General features: G+C 49.8%; 1 protein-coding gene across 1 annotated transcript in view; it reads left to right on the forward strand.

The window, feature by feature from the left end:
• Srrm4 (serine/arginine repetitive matrix 4) overlaps positions 1-12,878 on the forward strand; it is an 88,065-nt gene extending 75,187 nt beyond the window's left edge. Inside the window, exons 9-13 of the mRNA XM_090319921.1 lie at positions 3,141-3,445; positions 6,690-6,890; positions 9,930-10,040; positions 10,679-10,819; positions 12,348-12,878. Coding sequence (XP_090176047.1) covers positions 3,141-3,445; positions 6,690-6,890; positions 9,930-10,040; positions 10,679-10,819; positions 12,348-12,627 — 1,038 coding nt within the window. The 3' untranslated portion in view covers positions 12,628-12,878. The remainder of the gene's footprint in view (positions 1-3,140; positions 3,446-6,689; positions 6,891-9,929; positions 10,041-10,678; positions 10,820-12,347) is intronic.
• The last annotated feature ends 1,134 nt before the right edge of the window (positions 12,879-14,012 follow it).

Consider the following 14,012-nt stretch of genomic DNA (forward strand, 5'->3'; position numbering starts at 1 on the left):
GAGTTCTCAGTTCCAAGCACTCACTAAATATGGTCAGCTTTCACTGTGAAAATATTCCTGTGACCTGTGACCATGAGTTCAGGGCATAGGATAGAGAATATGAATAGAGCAAAGGCCTTCCGAATGCCTGCCAGCCTTGAAGGACCTCACCCTCAAAAAATCCTTGCCCAGCCAGACACCAGTGACTCAAGCTCGTCATCCCAGCTACTCAGGAGGCTGAGATCTGAGGATTGTGGTTCAAAGCTAACCCAGGCAGCAAAGTCCATGAGATTCTCATCTCCAATGAAACATCAGAGAACCAGAAGTGATGCTGTGGCTCAGAGTGGTAGAGCACTAACCTTGAGTGAAAGAGCTTGGGGACCATGCCCAGGTCGCTAGTTCAAGCCCCCACGACCAATTTTTTAAAATCCTGGGGACTCCAGATGCATTGGGGACATGCTTTCAAGTTGGTAGTCAAGATGGTAACACGAACCTGGGAGAGAAAGAGCAAGATAGAAGTCCCCAGATAGCAAGCCAGGCAATATTGCAAACCATTGCATTCTATGATCTCGCCTTTTAACTGTCTGCCAACCTTATTCCCTACAAGGTGGGCTGGCCACTGAGGACTACCCTTGAACTATGTGCTAGGAGCTCGGGTCCCAGGGCCAGCTTGCCTGCCATGATGACTCCTCCTTGCTGACAGATATGGCAGAGGAGGAAATATATGACTACCCTTTAATGTGTCACCCCAAATGCAAACCAGAAGACACATAAGAAATGCTAAAATGGGAAATGAGCCTGTATGTTATTTTACAAGATAAAAAAGAAAGTCTTACTTTAGAACACACCACATGGGCAATTTTAAGCTGAGTTCCTACCTCCAAAGTAGCACCTACAGCAGGTAGAATTTGGTAATACCTGTGTGCAAAGCCTCCTGGGAGAATCTATAAAGGAAGTCCCGCCCCTTGGTCCTGGGAGTGACACCCTAAGCAGTTAGTTTTTATACCTTTTATTCTCACCATTTCAGCATCTCTATGGGGGAACTGGTTGTGTAAGACAGCCCCAGAGTCCCTTTCTTTTAGGCTCAAAGAACATGAGATACAGTAGGAAGAGGGAAGCCCAAATAAGATATAGCCACTAGCTTGGCAAACCCACCTTCCAAGTGGAAAATCAGACCTGGCTTTCAAATCTCAGGCACCAGGTAGGGAGGATATACCCCAGGATTTGAGGTCCTTACTTTTACTTCTCTGTGGTACCATGATGATGGCCTCATACACACACACACACACACACACACACACACACACAGTTACTCAGCCTGATCATCCAAGTTCTACTTCCTGCCCACCCGAGTTACGGTCTGCCCATGGAAAACTAGATGGGTGGATGAGAGACATAATGACCCTGGAAGGGTGCCCAAGGTCTAGGTAAACAGAGAATTCTGGGATGGCAGAGATGCAGCTTGATCTAGGATGCATGACTTCTGGAGGATTTGCTCCTGTTGGCCCTACAGGTTTTCCATCTCCATGAAGATGGCTGGCTAGTCCTAGAAAAGGCCCATGGCGGGGATCGCTCTTAACTAGACAGTAAACATGGTACTGTTGGGAGCCAGAGCTGTGTCATCTCAGCCACAGACCTGGCTTGGTGTTTGGGGAAAACCATCCATTGTCATTCTCCAGTGGTGACTAACTTCCTAAGGGCTCTTCCCTATCACCGCCTTTACACCATCTGTTCTAGATCAGCCCCCCGACAGCACCCCAGAAGTTGATCCCAATGACCTCCCCCTCACCCCACTACATATCCAAGTCCTTCCCAACTCCCCCCCCCCAACTCAGTTATAAGCGCACAGCCCCTATCCTGTTTTCACAGATAGCAAAGCGGAGGTTATCAAACCAACCCAGGCATAAAGGGGCCAAGTAGGTTAACCCTCCTGAGTGAGAAAACCCAACAGAATGGATGCCCCGACAGGTCCAGAGAGCGCCACTACTCCCAAGCTGAGGGCTGAGTGTGAGGTGGTACAGGAAGGTGTGTGTTTTTACTTGTCATTGAGACTCTGATAATGGACTCACGTTACCCGCTCTTCCCTTTCTCTTACACCGTACCTACTAAAGGAGGAGTTCTTGCTTGGTAAGTGGATATAATCCGCAAAGACATGAGAGAATTTATTAGCAGCCACTCAAGATCTACAAAGGGGAAAAAGACACACACACAAATACCTGTAGAGACCTTTTTTGTTTGTTTGTTTGTTTGCTTTGCTTTGCTTTCAGTCAAACTATTTGACTTACATTTTTTTTTAATTTTGCCTCCCTCCCCATTCCTTTCTTTCCCCCTTGAGTTGAAACCTGTTCAAATGTCAGTTTGCCACCTTGACTTTATATATATCTATATCTATATATACACATTTCTAAAGAAAAAAAAAAACAAAAACTCTCTTCTTTATCAAATTGCTTTTCCCCTTGTGACATTTGTCCAGGATGTTATTCAGACAACTTTGGCTTAAAAGAAAATACTAAGTAAACCAAAAAGAAATGTTACACTCATTGAGGATTTAGCTGAAATTCAAGATTTTATCTTTATCTCCAATTTTTTGTCTTTCTTCGTTTTCCTTAATTTCCAAGGTGTATTTGTTGAAGCCCATAGACCCTATTTCTCTTCCCTCTACCCCTTCCTTTATTTTTTTTTACGATTATTGTTTTAGGTTAAGGGTGTTTCGACACACACCCTCCCTTCCTATTAAGTTGTCTCTTTTGTTTGAGTTCATCCGTTAGGAATTCAATTTTGTATAATTTCTCTTTACTTTTGTTTCATCTGGATCGCATGCTTTTTTTTTTCTCTGCATGATAGATTTTTATTTTACCTTCCAATTATCCTAGTAGGGGGTTTAAAAAATATATCTATCTATCTCCTATTTCTGTGGTATTCTTTCAGGAATTTGTGCTCTTGTTTTTTTAGTATTATTATTATTTGGCGTCTCGCTTCTCCTCTCTCTCTCTCCCTCTCTCTCTCTCTCTCTCTCTCTCTCTCTCTCTCTCTCTCTCTCTCTCTCTCTCTCTCTCTCTCTCCCTATCATTCCAGGGCCTCATGATGGCTAACATTCTTGGTTATGTAAATACAGCCAGCCCAGACCTCAGCAGTTGTCCAATGGATCTTTCTGCTTTCAGATCACTGGGTCTGAATCTGCCGCTGACCCCTTTAGCAAAGCAGCTGGCCGGCTCGCCACGTCCCGAGGACCCTCCCAGGAGTATGACTCAGGCAATGATACCTCCTCACCACCCTCCACCCAAGCCAGCTCTGCCAGGTCTCGGGGCCAAGAGAAGGGGAGCCCCCACGGGGGCCTGAGCAAGAGAGGAGACCTCCACGGGGGTGATACCTCTGATTCAGGGAACTCTTTCACCACCTCTTCACCCCAGAACAAGGGGGCCATTTTGGAGAATCTCTGTCCTACCAGCAGGAGCAGAGAATCAAGGTCAGTATACCGGAGGTGTGGGCAAGGCTGGGAGGAGGAATCATGCTTTCACGCCACCTTCTCACTCTCATGGCACCTTCTCCCAGAATTCTTTTATTTGCCAAGGAGAAAAGAACAAACTGATTTGATAGATCTCTAGATCTAGATCTAAATATATTAATCCTGGAGTTGTAGCTTCAGGTCTAGCTGGATCCAGGGGCCCAGAAATATATCCTTGATAATTTGTCTTTCCTATTACATCTGTTGTGTCTGTTTCCCACCCTCTTCACCCCCCACCCCCACTGTGATGGTCTCTTTCTCGAGCAGAACCCTCCCTGATCATTGGAGAACAAACAAGCAAAAAATATTGTTTAGACACCCAATAGAAGAAAAATGATCTCTTTCTCCAAAAATATGTCGGCCAAAAACATGCAGGGCAGGTGTTTGCTGACTTAGCTCGTCCAGGCATGGGTTATTTACTCACTCCTGGACCAATCACTGTGGCCCAGGGGATACAAAGCTCCCGACTAGAATGTGTCCTAGGACCCCAGTGAGACTAAGGCCAGCCTTCCCATATGCCTCTGCAAGGAAAACCAGAGCACTACAGCGGAAAGAATGGAGACCTAGCAGGTAAAAACAGATATTGGTTTTGCCTGTCGTCGGGAGAAAATCTTAACATTAACTGCATTGGAAGTCCCTCTCAATTTTTTTTTAATGACACTACGATATTCACCCAAATGAATATCACAATGCCTGCACAAACCTTAGCAGGTTTGTTTATCATCAGCAAAAGCTCAGAAGTAGCCAGCCTCTCCCTTCAGTACATGACTGAATAAAACAACAAAACTATGATCCATCCAGACAGTGGCATAAAATGCACGAATAAAAGAAAATTCATTAATAAAAGAAATCCCCAGCAAGCCATGGAAAGCACATGAGCACTGTCCTGTGGGGTTTCTCATTGTGGGAGCCATGCATGTCAGTGAGGGGTGGGGGCCGTGGCTGGTGCACTCTGCCTGCACCAGCGGAGGTTTGCCTCTCACTGGAGATGGGAATCTGTTCTTGTTCACTGTGGCCAAAATTTTCAAAAGATGTCCCCTGCCTTAGCAACTGAAACAGTGAACGATTGTTGCAAGGACAAGGCGACAGTTGTCCCCAGTGTATAGCCCACTTCAGTCTCAGACTGAATCATCCTGGCAGCCATCTGTAGTCCCCATGTGCCCACTTGAGGATCTCCTCCGCCTCCAGGCTTGGCTAGGGAGCCAGAGCTGGTGCAGAATCCACGTCGCCATGTCCACAGACAAGCATCGATGCTCCCAGATCGGGAAACGGCGTGTCTGCTGATAGACTGAGGTGAAAAACAATAGTCACAATGACAATTAAAAAAAAAAATGGCAAGCTATGCTGTGGCAGCTCATGCCTGTCATTCTACCTTCTCAGGAGGCTGAGATCTAAACAAATCAGGGTTCAAAGCCTGTCAGTAAAGTGTGTGAGACTCTCATATCCAATTAACCAGAAGAAAGCTGGAAGTGGAGTGCGGCTCAAGTGGTAGAGTGCCGACCTTGAACGAACAAGCCAAGGGAACCAGGGAGGACCTGAGTTCGGGGAATAAATAACAATGATAGCAGTTAATATTCATTGCACCCCACAAAACAGGTCCTTCTCCCTGAATAACCTTCCTTAACTCCTCATCCTATGTTTATAAAAAAAAAAGGTTCAAGTGTGATCTTTTTGGGAAATACAAAAGAAACTGAGGCTTGGGATGGTGGGAAAACAAATTAAGAAGTGACTGCATCATCAGTCAAAGATGAAGCTGTTTCCAGAACCGGATCAAAGTCCAGGAGACATAAAGAGACTGCCACTTCAGTCAAATTGATTAAGTCACACAGAACCAATCACACTGAAACCCAGGCATAGCTGTGTCCCACCAGCCGTGGGCAGAGGGCCTCAGTGAGACAGGGCCTGAGTGAAAGAGACATCAGCTTTGAACTTAAGGGGTCACAGACACTGAAAGCACTGATGGACACACCGGTTTTAGAGCTGGATGGAGCCGAGTTTGGGATTCTGGGTAGGCAGTGACTAACCCTTCTGAACCTCCTCAGCATTGAGTCTTTATGAAGGACCAGTTCCATCCAACTGGAAGACTCAAGGAAACGATGCTGAAGAAGAAGTCCAAAGCATTCATCTGCAGCTCAGCGTTGATGATGTAGGATGCATGGATCGAGTTAGATGCTAAGAGAGTGGCCAGTGTAGAGTGGAGGGGAACCCAGGAGAGCTTTCCAGAAAAGGTAGCTTCAAGACAGAATGATGACCAGAAGATGTCAAGTGAGGAGGACAGGGAAGAGTATGGCAGAGGCCCCGGCACTCGAAGGCCTGCAGCCCAGGGGGAGAGTAGGGATGGACGGGAAGAATGAGCACCCTGTGATTTGAAGTTGAAGCTAAGACAAATGACTTGCTGAGACTGGGGCTGTGAGCAGGGGCCTGATCACCATCACCTTGCAACCACATGGATGAGATTTGACCTTGACCTAATTCCAGGTCTGGATGGAGAGCCCAAAAGACATCCAATATGGCCCTAAACGGGATAAGAACACAAGGCAAAGACCTTGTCTTTTTTGGTGGGTGGGGTTTGGGTTCAACCCTTCCTTCTGCTAAAAGGACTCAAACTTCAACCACCCATAGGCCACCTTTTTATTTTTACTTTCTGTGGAGTCATCTATGTACATCAATGAACTCACTGTTTCTGTAAGGAAATGTACATCTATCTGAAACAGAAAAAATTTTAGGGTCAGTGATCTGACCAAGAAGACCCCATAAAACGACCTCTGGTTAAAAAACAAAGTATTGAATTGCAATCCCCTTTATAGTATCCTGCCCAAGGCTGGGAATCTGAAGCCTGCTCACTCCTCCTCTCTTTGGGAGATTAGGACGCCTTATGGAGGGGTTATAAACACACACGAGAGCACTGATGCATGGAATCAGGGACTAACCAGAGACCAGAAGAAGAATAAATCCCTTAGCGTGTGACTTGGGCTATTTCAAGCCTACACTGACCCCACGGAGTGCTGGTGGCGTGGCCTGGGATGGGTGGCCTGTTCCCAGGGAAGCTATGAATGTTACCCATCTCCTGGGAGGGTCTCTTCCCTTGGCAAGTCTTTGGACTTGAAGCAGCCCTCAGCAAAGGAGGGGGGGACAATTTTCACCCGGTAAAGACACGCGCGCAGGGGGTGGCATCGGGAGAATGACCATGCTCTTCCTCCTGCAGGAGACTCCAGTCTCCGTGTCCAGAGTGCACCGAGGTCAAGTCCAGCTTGGTTCCATCCACAGCCCGGAGCTCCCCACAGAAGCAGTGCTCCCGGAGCCCTTCCTATGCCAGCACTCGGTCCTCCAGCCACTCCTCCAGATCCCCAGATCCCAGGGCCTCCCCCAGCTACACCCGGAGCCGATCCACCTCCTCGGATAAAAGGTGAGTGTGGCTGCCCACCTTCCCTCTGCCCCACTCCTCCTCTGGCAGGGAGTTACAGCCACCACAGCCATCCCCCCCGCCACCCTGGGGAGAGAAGAGTCAGATTGAATATGCATCCTCTCCTTCTATCCCTCACTAGCTGGTGGCCTTGGAAAAGTCAGTTAAGCTCTCTGAGCTTCCGTTTAGACATTTGCAAAAGAACAAAAAGGATATTCATCCCACCCGGCCTGATGGGTGGCTCTGAGAAGTCTAAAGCACTTAGAGAGGGTATTTCAAAATCAACGAATATCCATTTTGTGGGGCAGTTAGGATGAAGACAAGATATGGGTATCGATGAGTTTCTTCTGCATAAAAGAATGACCTCTGAAATTAGCATCCTTAAAACAAACAAAAAAAAGTGTTTCGTTTCCAATTCCCTGGCTGCCATCTGGGCTGTACTCAATGGGCTCGTCCTTCTGTGCCTACTGGGTTTCTGCACGCGTCTGTGACCCCAGGGAGAGTCGGCTGGTAACTAACTGCACTGAACCACATCCATCCCCAGATCTCTCATCTCTGCTCCAGAATGGCTGTCTCTCTCTCATCCACCAGCAGAACCTGGATGCTTGTCCACAGGCTGATGGCAGGGTTGACGGTTGAGGGGTGGGGGTTGGGGTGGTAATGTACTATGCTGCTTTAGTCCTGGGCTAAGAAGTGACATGTCACTCTTCTAGTGTGATGAGCTATAGTATCTATTGTGTTTTATATATACTATAGACACACATATGTGTACATACCTATAGATGCGCTATATACTATATATGCTGTATGCTACATATACTATATATTATATATAGTATTATACTACATCTAGTCCATACTATAGTACATACCACATGCATACACTATATATACATGATATAGCATACTAATATTGTAGTATGAGTATAGGATTAGCTGCAACATTGGTCACAGGACTAATAATCCAGGTGCAAGAATGTCCTTCAAGGCCGGGAGTTTGGCCTAGTGGTAGAGTGCTTGCCTAGCATGCACGAAGACCCGGGTTCGATTCCTCGGTACCACATACATAGAAAAACAGCTGGAAGTGGTGCTGAGACTCAAGTGGTAGAGTGCTAGCCTTGAGAAAGTCCAAGGACAGTGCTCAGGCCCTGAGCCCAAGCCCAGGACTGGCAAAAAAAAAAAAAAAAAGAATGTCCTTCAAGACAGAGGAGCTGCAAAGTGCCACTGCAGGAGGAGTGATCTTTGTGGCTCTTATTCTATTCTCCACCCCCCCAAATCAATAACTACTGGCAGTTACCTAATCATGTACAGTAATCATGTGGTGGCATTTATAGGCATATGCCCTCAGCAATCTGCACACTCTATCCATCCTATCTAGACCAACCTTCCTCGGCAAAGAAAAAATTCCCAACAAAATGATGACTACTCCTCTCCTGAAACCACACAATGAGAGCTCTTTGCTAACTCACTTGGTTATTTCAAGACCAATCTATTTCTAAAATGGAAGTAAGGCAGCTCACACACACACACACACACACACACACACACACACACACACACGCACACAGATATTCCACATGATAGCATGATGTCAGTGAAAGAACAGATTAGGCTGAAAGGAAAACTGCAGAGAAAAAGGTAAATGCAGCCAAAAGGAAGTTTAAATCCCCAAAGGCCTGTCCCATATTATGTACAGTTGCTATGGAGATGGGCATCTGAGCTCACTGGTGGACAAAGTGAAGAGGGAAAAAAAAGTCACTCCATTAATTGTTATACTACTAACCAGAAAAAAAGGGGTAAGAGCATTGGGCAGCCATGTTGATACTTAGGAAGCCGAGATCTGAGGATCATGATCTGGAGCCAGCTCAGGCAGGAAAGTCCATGAGGCTCTGACATTGAATTAATCACAGAAAAAGCCAGAAGTAGAGCTGTGGTTCAAACAGTAGAGCGCTAGCCTGAAGAAAAAGAAGCTCAGGGATGAGTTCAAGCCCCAGGACTCGTGCACATGCACTCATGCACGCATGAGACACCCCCCCCCCCAACACTCATACACACAGAGATAAGAATTAAAGAAGCAGTTTAGGAAAACACTTATTCCTGATTCTAAAGGCCATGAAAATAACTCCCAAGGCTCCAGAGCCCAGAAGCATTACATGGTACCAGATGAAACATGCCTGGAGACACCCTTCCCCACTGTCCTGAGGCAAGGTTCTCTTCCTCACAGTATTTCTTAGTGCACAACTACCACTTTTCTAGAGGCTATAGCTGGACCAAGGTCCAGGCACTGGGATGGAATAAGCCCTTCCTCCCCTACTCTACTCTGTAAAGGTGGGCAACATTGGCAGAGATGGGAGAAGATCCCACTTGACATGGGATGAATAATTTGTAAGATGATTACCACCCTCCCATCCCTTTCCATGTAGAGGAAGGATGCTACAGCTTCTCTTTGGCAAATCTGAACTGCCAGCCCCACTGTTCTTGTCCTGGATGAGGGCAGCATGGCTAAAGAAACGAGGGTGGGTCACGTACACACAAGCCCTGAAGTGTGTGGATGGTGGATCTGGTCAAAAACCAGGTACCCTAAGGTACGTGCAACGAGGATGAAATAAAATGCATTAGTCCAATGTCTTGTATGTAATAAACTAGCCACGGTTAACATTCCTCACGTGCTGCTGGCTAATTAGCACTTAGCAAATAATGTCAATATGCTAAGCGATTTGCCTTAATTTGCTCATTTGATTTACACAACCTTATAGGGCAAGTACTATTATTACCCTCATTTTACAGATGAAATAAATAAATGAATAAATAAAAGAAGCCCGGAGACGTTAAACCGCTTGCCCAAGGTCACACAACCAATAAATAGGTGAATAAGAGCGAATCATTCTTACTTCTAACCACGCAAGGAGCAGAGAACACCGACCAGCTCTGATTCCTGAGCTGGTCTCCACCTGGGGCCAGGTGACCCACACCCCGGATGGGAAGTACGACCCCTAGAGCACAGGCTCCAAAGGGTCTTCAGGGTCTGTTCCTGCTTCCCAGGTCCTACTCCCGCTCCCCCAGCTATTCTTCCAAATCCGGCAAGAGGAGCCCGCCCAGCAGAAGCTCCCGATCCCGGCGCAGCCCCAGCTACTCCCGCTACAGCCCCAGCAGGTACGGCCCCGCCCCCGGGATGGCCCCGCCCACACCCCAGGATGGCCCTACCCACCCCGCTTAGGGATGGCCCCGCCCCTCGATGGCCCCTCCCACATGTTGGTCCCGCCCCCAGGATGGCCCCGCCCCCAGACGCACCCCGTTGGCTCTGTCCCTCCCCAAAGGCCCAGTCTCCCCAGCCCTGTTCTGTCCGACTGTTCCTCTCTCCAGCCCTCCAGATAGGGAGGGATGAGGAGCCATTTTTTTGAAGCTCCGTCTGCTTCATCAAGAGTGACAACAACGCCCAAAGATTACGCACAGCCACACCCCAAGAATTCAAATCCCAAGCTCCCACCTCCTCCCCTATTTCAATCCAGTATTCGGCGTCCCTACCCCACCCCACTCCCGTCCCATTCTTATCCACACCAGGGCCCTGGGTACACATTCTACTCCTCACCCCTGCAAGCGGGTTTGCACCTCCGCAATGCCCCGGGGAAGGTGGCCCTCCTGCACACCCTGAACCCACCCCCAACCCCTTGCCCAGTGCTCATCTGGAGCTCCCCAGAGATCTAGCTAGCCCAGCCCCAGTAGGGAAGGGGGACAGGTGGGGGACAGGCAGCCCCAGCTCCCCAGTAAACCCTTCCCCGCGCACCCTTCAGGGAGCGGGACCCCAAATACGGCGAGAAGGACTCGCAGCAGAGGGAGCGTGAGCGAGCCTGCCGGCGGCGCCGCTCCTACTCCCCCATGAGGAAGCGCCGGAGAGACTCCCCGAGCCACCTGGAGGCGCGAAGGATTACCAGGTGAGGCCAGCGGGCAGGGGGTGCCCGCCTTCCCACCCTGGGCCCTCCTGCTTCTTGGGAGCTGGGTCTTGGAGATTGGGACAGCTCCTGATCACCCCTCCTCAACACTGAAATTAGGTTTCGGTTCAAAACTTCTGCACCTACCAGGGGCAGGGAAGTGGGCGGGGCCTGGGCGTGTGGGCGGGGCCTAGGAATACGCGGGTGGGACCTGGGACGTATGGGAGGGGCCTAGGAGCATGTGGGTGGAGCCTCGGGCCTGTGAGTGGGCTTTAGGAACATATGGGTGGGGCCTAAGAGCGTGGGTGGGCGGGGCCTTTGCGTGGGTGGGCGGGGCCTGGGGCATATAGGCAAGACCAGGTGTGTGCTTGTGTCCTAGGAGTGGGTGGGGCCTAGGGTGTGTGGGCGGGGCCAGTGTAGGATTGGGGTGTGGAATTGGAGGCCCGGGTTCCCGCTGGGACCCTGGAGGTAGTCTGGGGAGAGGAGACTCACTGGCCAAGGGCCACTGGGTAGGAGATTGGCCCGATGGTGATCCTCTGTGAAGAGACAGCAATCTTCTCCCTAGACCTGCATGCTCAGGTGACAGGATGAAATCGATCTACGTGTGATTGATTATTCTCTGACCAAATGTGGACAAGGGAAAGCAGGGTTGCTTGCTTAAGTGCCTCGGGGACCTAGAAGAAAACACGATGAGGAGAGGGGGAGAAAACTGGATCTGGTGTCGAATCCTGGCTATGAGGCCCCTCAAAGCCGGTTTTCTCATGCATGAAATACTGGAAGGAAAAATAAAACCCAGGGGTATCTAAAGGTGAACTGGAAAGGGGGTAGAGAGATGTAACTGCACGTCTTTTCAATTGCTTGTTCTTGGATTCTTAATGTATAACTGTTTATTACCTGCAAGTAGTTGTACAAAAGGGTTTCCGTTCAACGTGTGAGTTTATGAGCACTGCCCAATGCAACATCAACTCTCCCACCATTCTCCCCTCTCTCTGCCAACCTCATGTTACCTACGCACACTATTACGATTGTATTCACTCAACCTCCCTCCCTCCGTTCCTCTCAATGTTGATGATGCAAAGCGCAGTAAGGTACGACCTCAGAAACGCTGTGACAGAGAGGGTTGGTGGTGTGAACAAAAACGATTTTCTCAGGCCTTGGGGGCTGGGAGAAAGGCTCAAGGAGTCGCGCTCCCCTCCCCCTCCAAGCTAGGCTGGCATGCATCCGGCACCCCTCCCCCAATACTCTAAAGAGCTGGCTTCCCATCCGTCTTTACTGCTTCTGCCTTTCCCCCTCACGACTGAACTGTGATGGCTGAGATACTTTTCTTTCAATTTAATGCACCACCCAAGATCACAGCCACAAACAACACAGCCCCTCTGCCTAGAGAGAGAAACGGGGAATAGAAGGCTCTCGTTCTAGTGAAAGTAAAAACAGCCACACAAAATGGCCCTTGAGGAAGTTTCGGTGGAGCGCGCACTGCCGGCGGGAGGCTCGCAGCCGCCCTGACCGCAGCCCCCCTTCCCCTCCGCAGCGCCCGGAAGCGCCCCATCCCGTACTACCGGCCCAGCCCCTCGTCGTCCAGCAGCCTCAGCAGCGCCTCCTCCTGGTACAGCAGCGGCGGCAGCAGCCGATCCGCCAGCCCCGGCTACTCCCGCAGCCGCAGCCGCAGCCCCAGCCGCAGCAGCAGCAGCAGCAGCCGCAGCCGGACCAGGAGCAGCTCCAGCTCGCGCAGCCCCAGCCTGGGCTCCCGCAGCCGCAGCCGCAGCCGCAGCTACAGCTCGGCGGACAGCTATCCCAGCACAAGGCGCTAAGAGCCGGGGCCCCGCCTGGAACCAGCTGCCGGCCTGCCCCACCTACCTGCCCCCCCCCCCCGGCCCGCTCCCACCCCCTTGTCCTCCCTACTTTTTCTGGGGAGGAGGGAAGAGGAGTTCTGGGGGGGGCGGGGAAGGGCGCGGGAGGTCACCCCCCCCCATGTCAAGATGTCAAGCTATTTGGAGCCTTTATTTACCAGCACCATCTGTAGGGCTCGTGTCAGGCCTGGCCAGATAGAGAGAGAGCCATTCTCTCTCACACACACACACACACACATCTCAAGGTTTCATGGGAAGCAATGGTTCTGTGACTGGAAAATCCGGGTTTGGTCAGGAGGCTTCCAGAAGACCAAGGGCAACTCAGTCCACCCCCCTCCTCCTCCCTTCACTCAGTCTCTCCACTCAGAAGAGGTGAGATCGGAGACATGGGGGGACAGTTGAGGCCCAAGATAAAAGGGTCAAGGAGCTGGGCAGGGCTGGTGGCTCCCACCTGTCATCCTAGCTACTCAGGAAGCTGAGACCTGAGGACCACAGTTCAAAACCAGCCGGGGGTAGAAAGTCTAGGAGACTCTTATCTCCAGTTAGCCACCAGGAAATGGGAAGTGGTGCTGTGGCTCAAAGTGGTAGAGCACTAGCCTTGAACAACAACAGTGGCAAAGAAGCTCAGGGACAGTATCCAGGCCCTGAGTTTAAGCCCCACAACTTACAACAACAACAACAAAAAAAAAAAATGAGGGGGGTAAGGTTAGAGATTAAAGGTCCTCAACAGTAGAGCAGAGGACCTTCTTGGATGAAAGAAGGAGGGCGAGGAAGAGGAGGAGGAGGAGGAGGAGGAGGAGGAGGAAGAAGAAGAAGAAGAAGAAGAAGAAGAAGAAGAAGAAGAAGAAGAAGAAGAAGAAGAAGAAGAAGAAGAAAAGGAGGAAGAAGAAGAAGAAGAAGAAGAAGAAGAAGAAGAAGAAGAAGAAGAAGAAGAAGAAGAAGAAAAGGAGGAAGAAGAAGAAGTCAACTTTGACATTGGAATGGCTGAGAGAGAAACCTCTGCAGGCAGGAGATGGTTTCTCTGGTTATATATATGGACATGTAAGGGTAAGGGTCTGTCCTGTGTCTCAGCAGGTTCCCCCTATGTGAAGACACCCCTGGTTGGTACAAAACCTCCTGGCTATATGCAGGCGCCCTGTCCCCTCACACAGAAGGACAGACAGTACAACAGCCTGAGGACAACTTGAGCTACCGCCCCACATTTGCTTCAGTCGCATAAGCTGGCACCAACTTAATTCCACGGGACCATCTGCTGAAAATTCCTCAGTGCCATGGCCAATGGCCAGCCCCCAGCGCCAGCCAGTCTGGCTTTGCCCTCCAGTTGGCGCCTGCCTGCCCCTTCCCCA

This window comes from Megascapheus bottae, chromosome 28, assembly GCF_031878675.1.
Source record: "Megascapheus bottae isolate mThoBot1 chromosome 28, mThoBot2.hap1, whole genome shotgun sequence".
In the NCBI taxonomy this organism is placed as follows: Eukaryota; Metazoa; Chordata; class Mammalia; order Rodentia; family Geomyidae; genus Megascapheus; species Megascapheus bottae.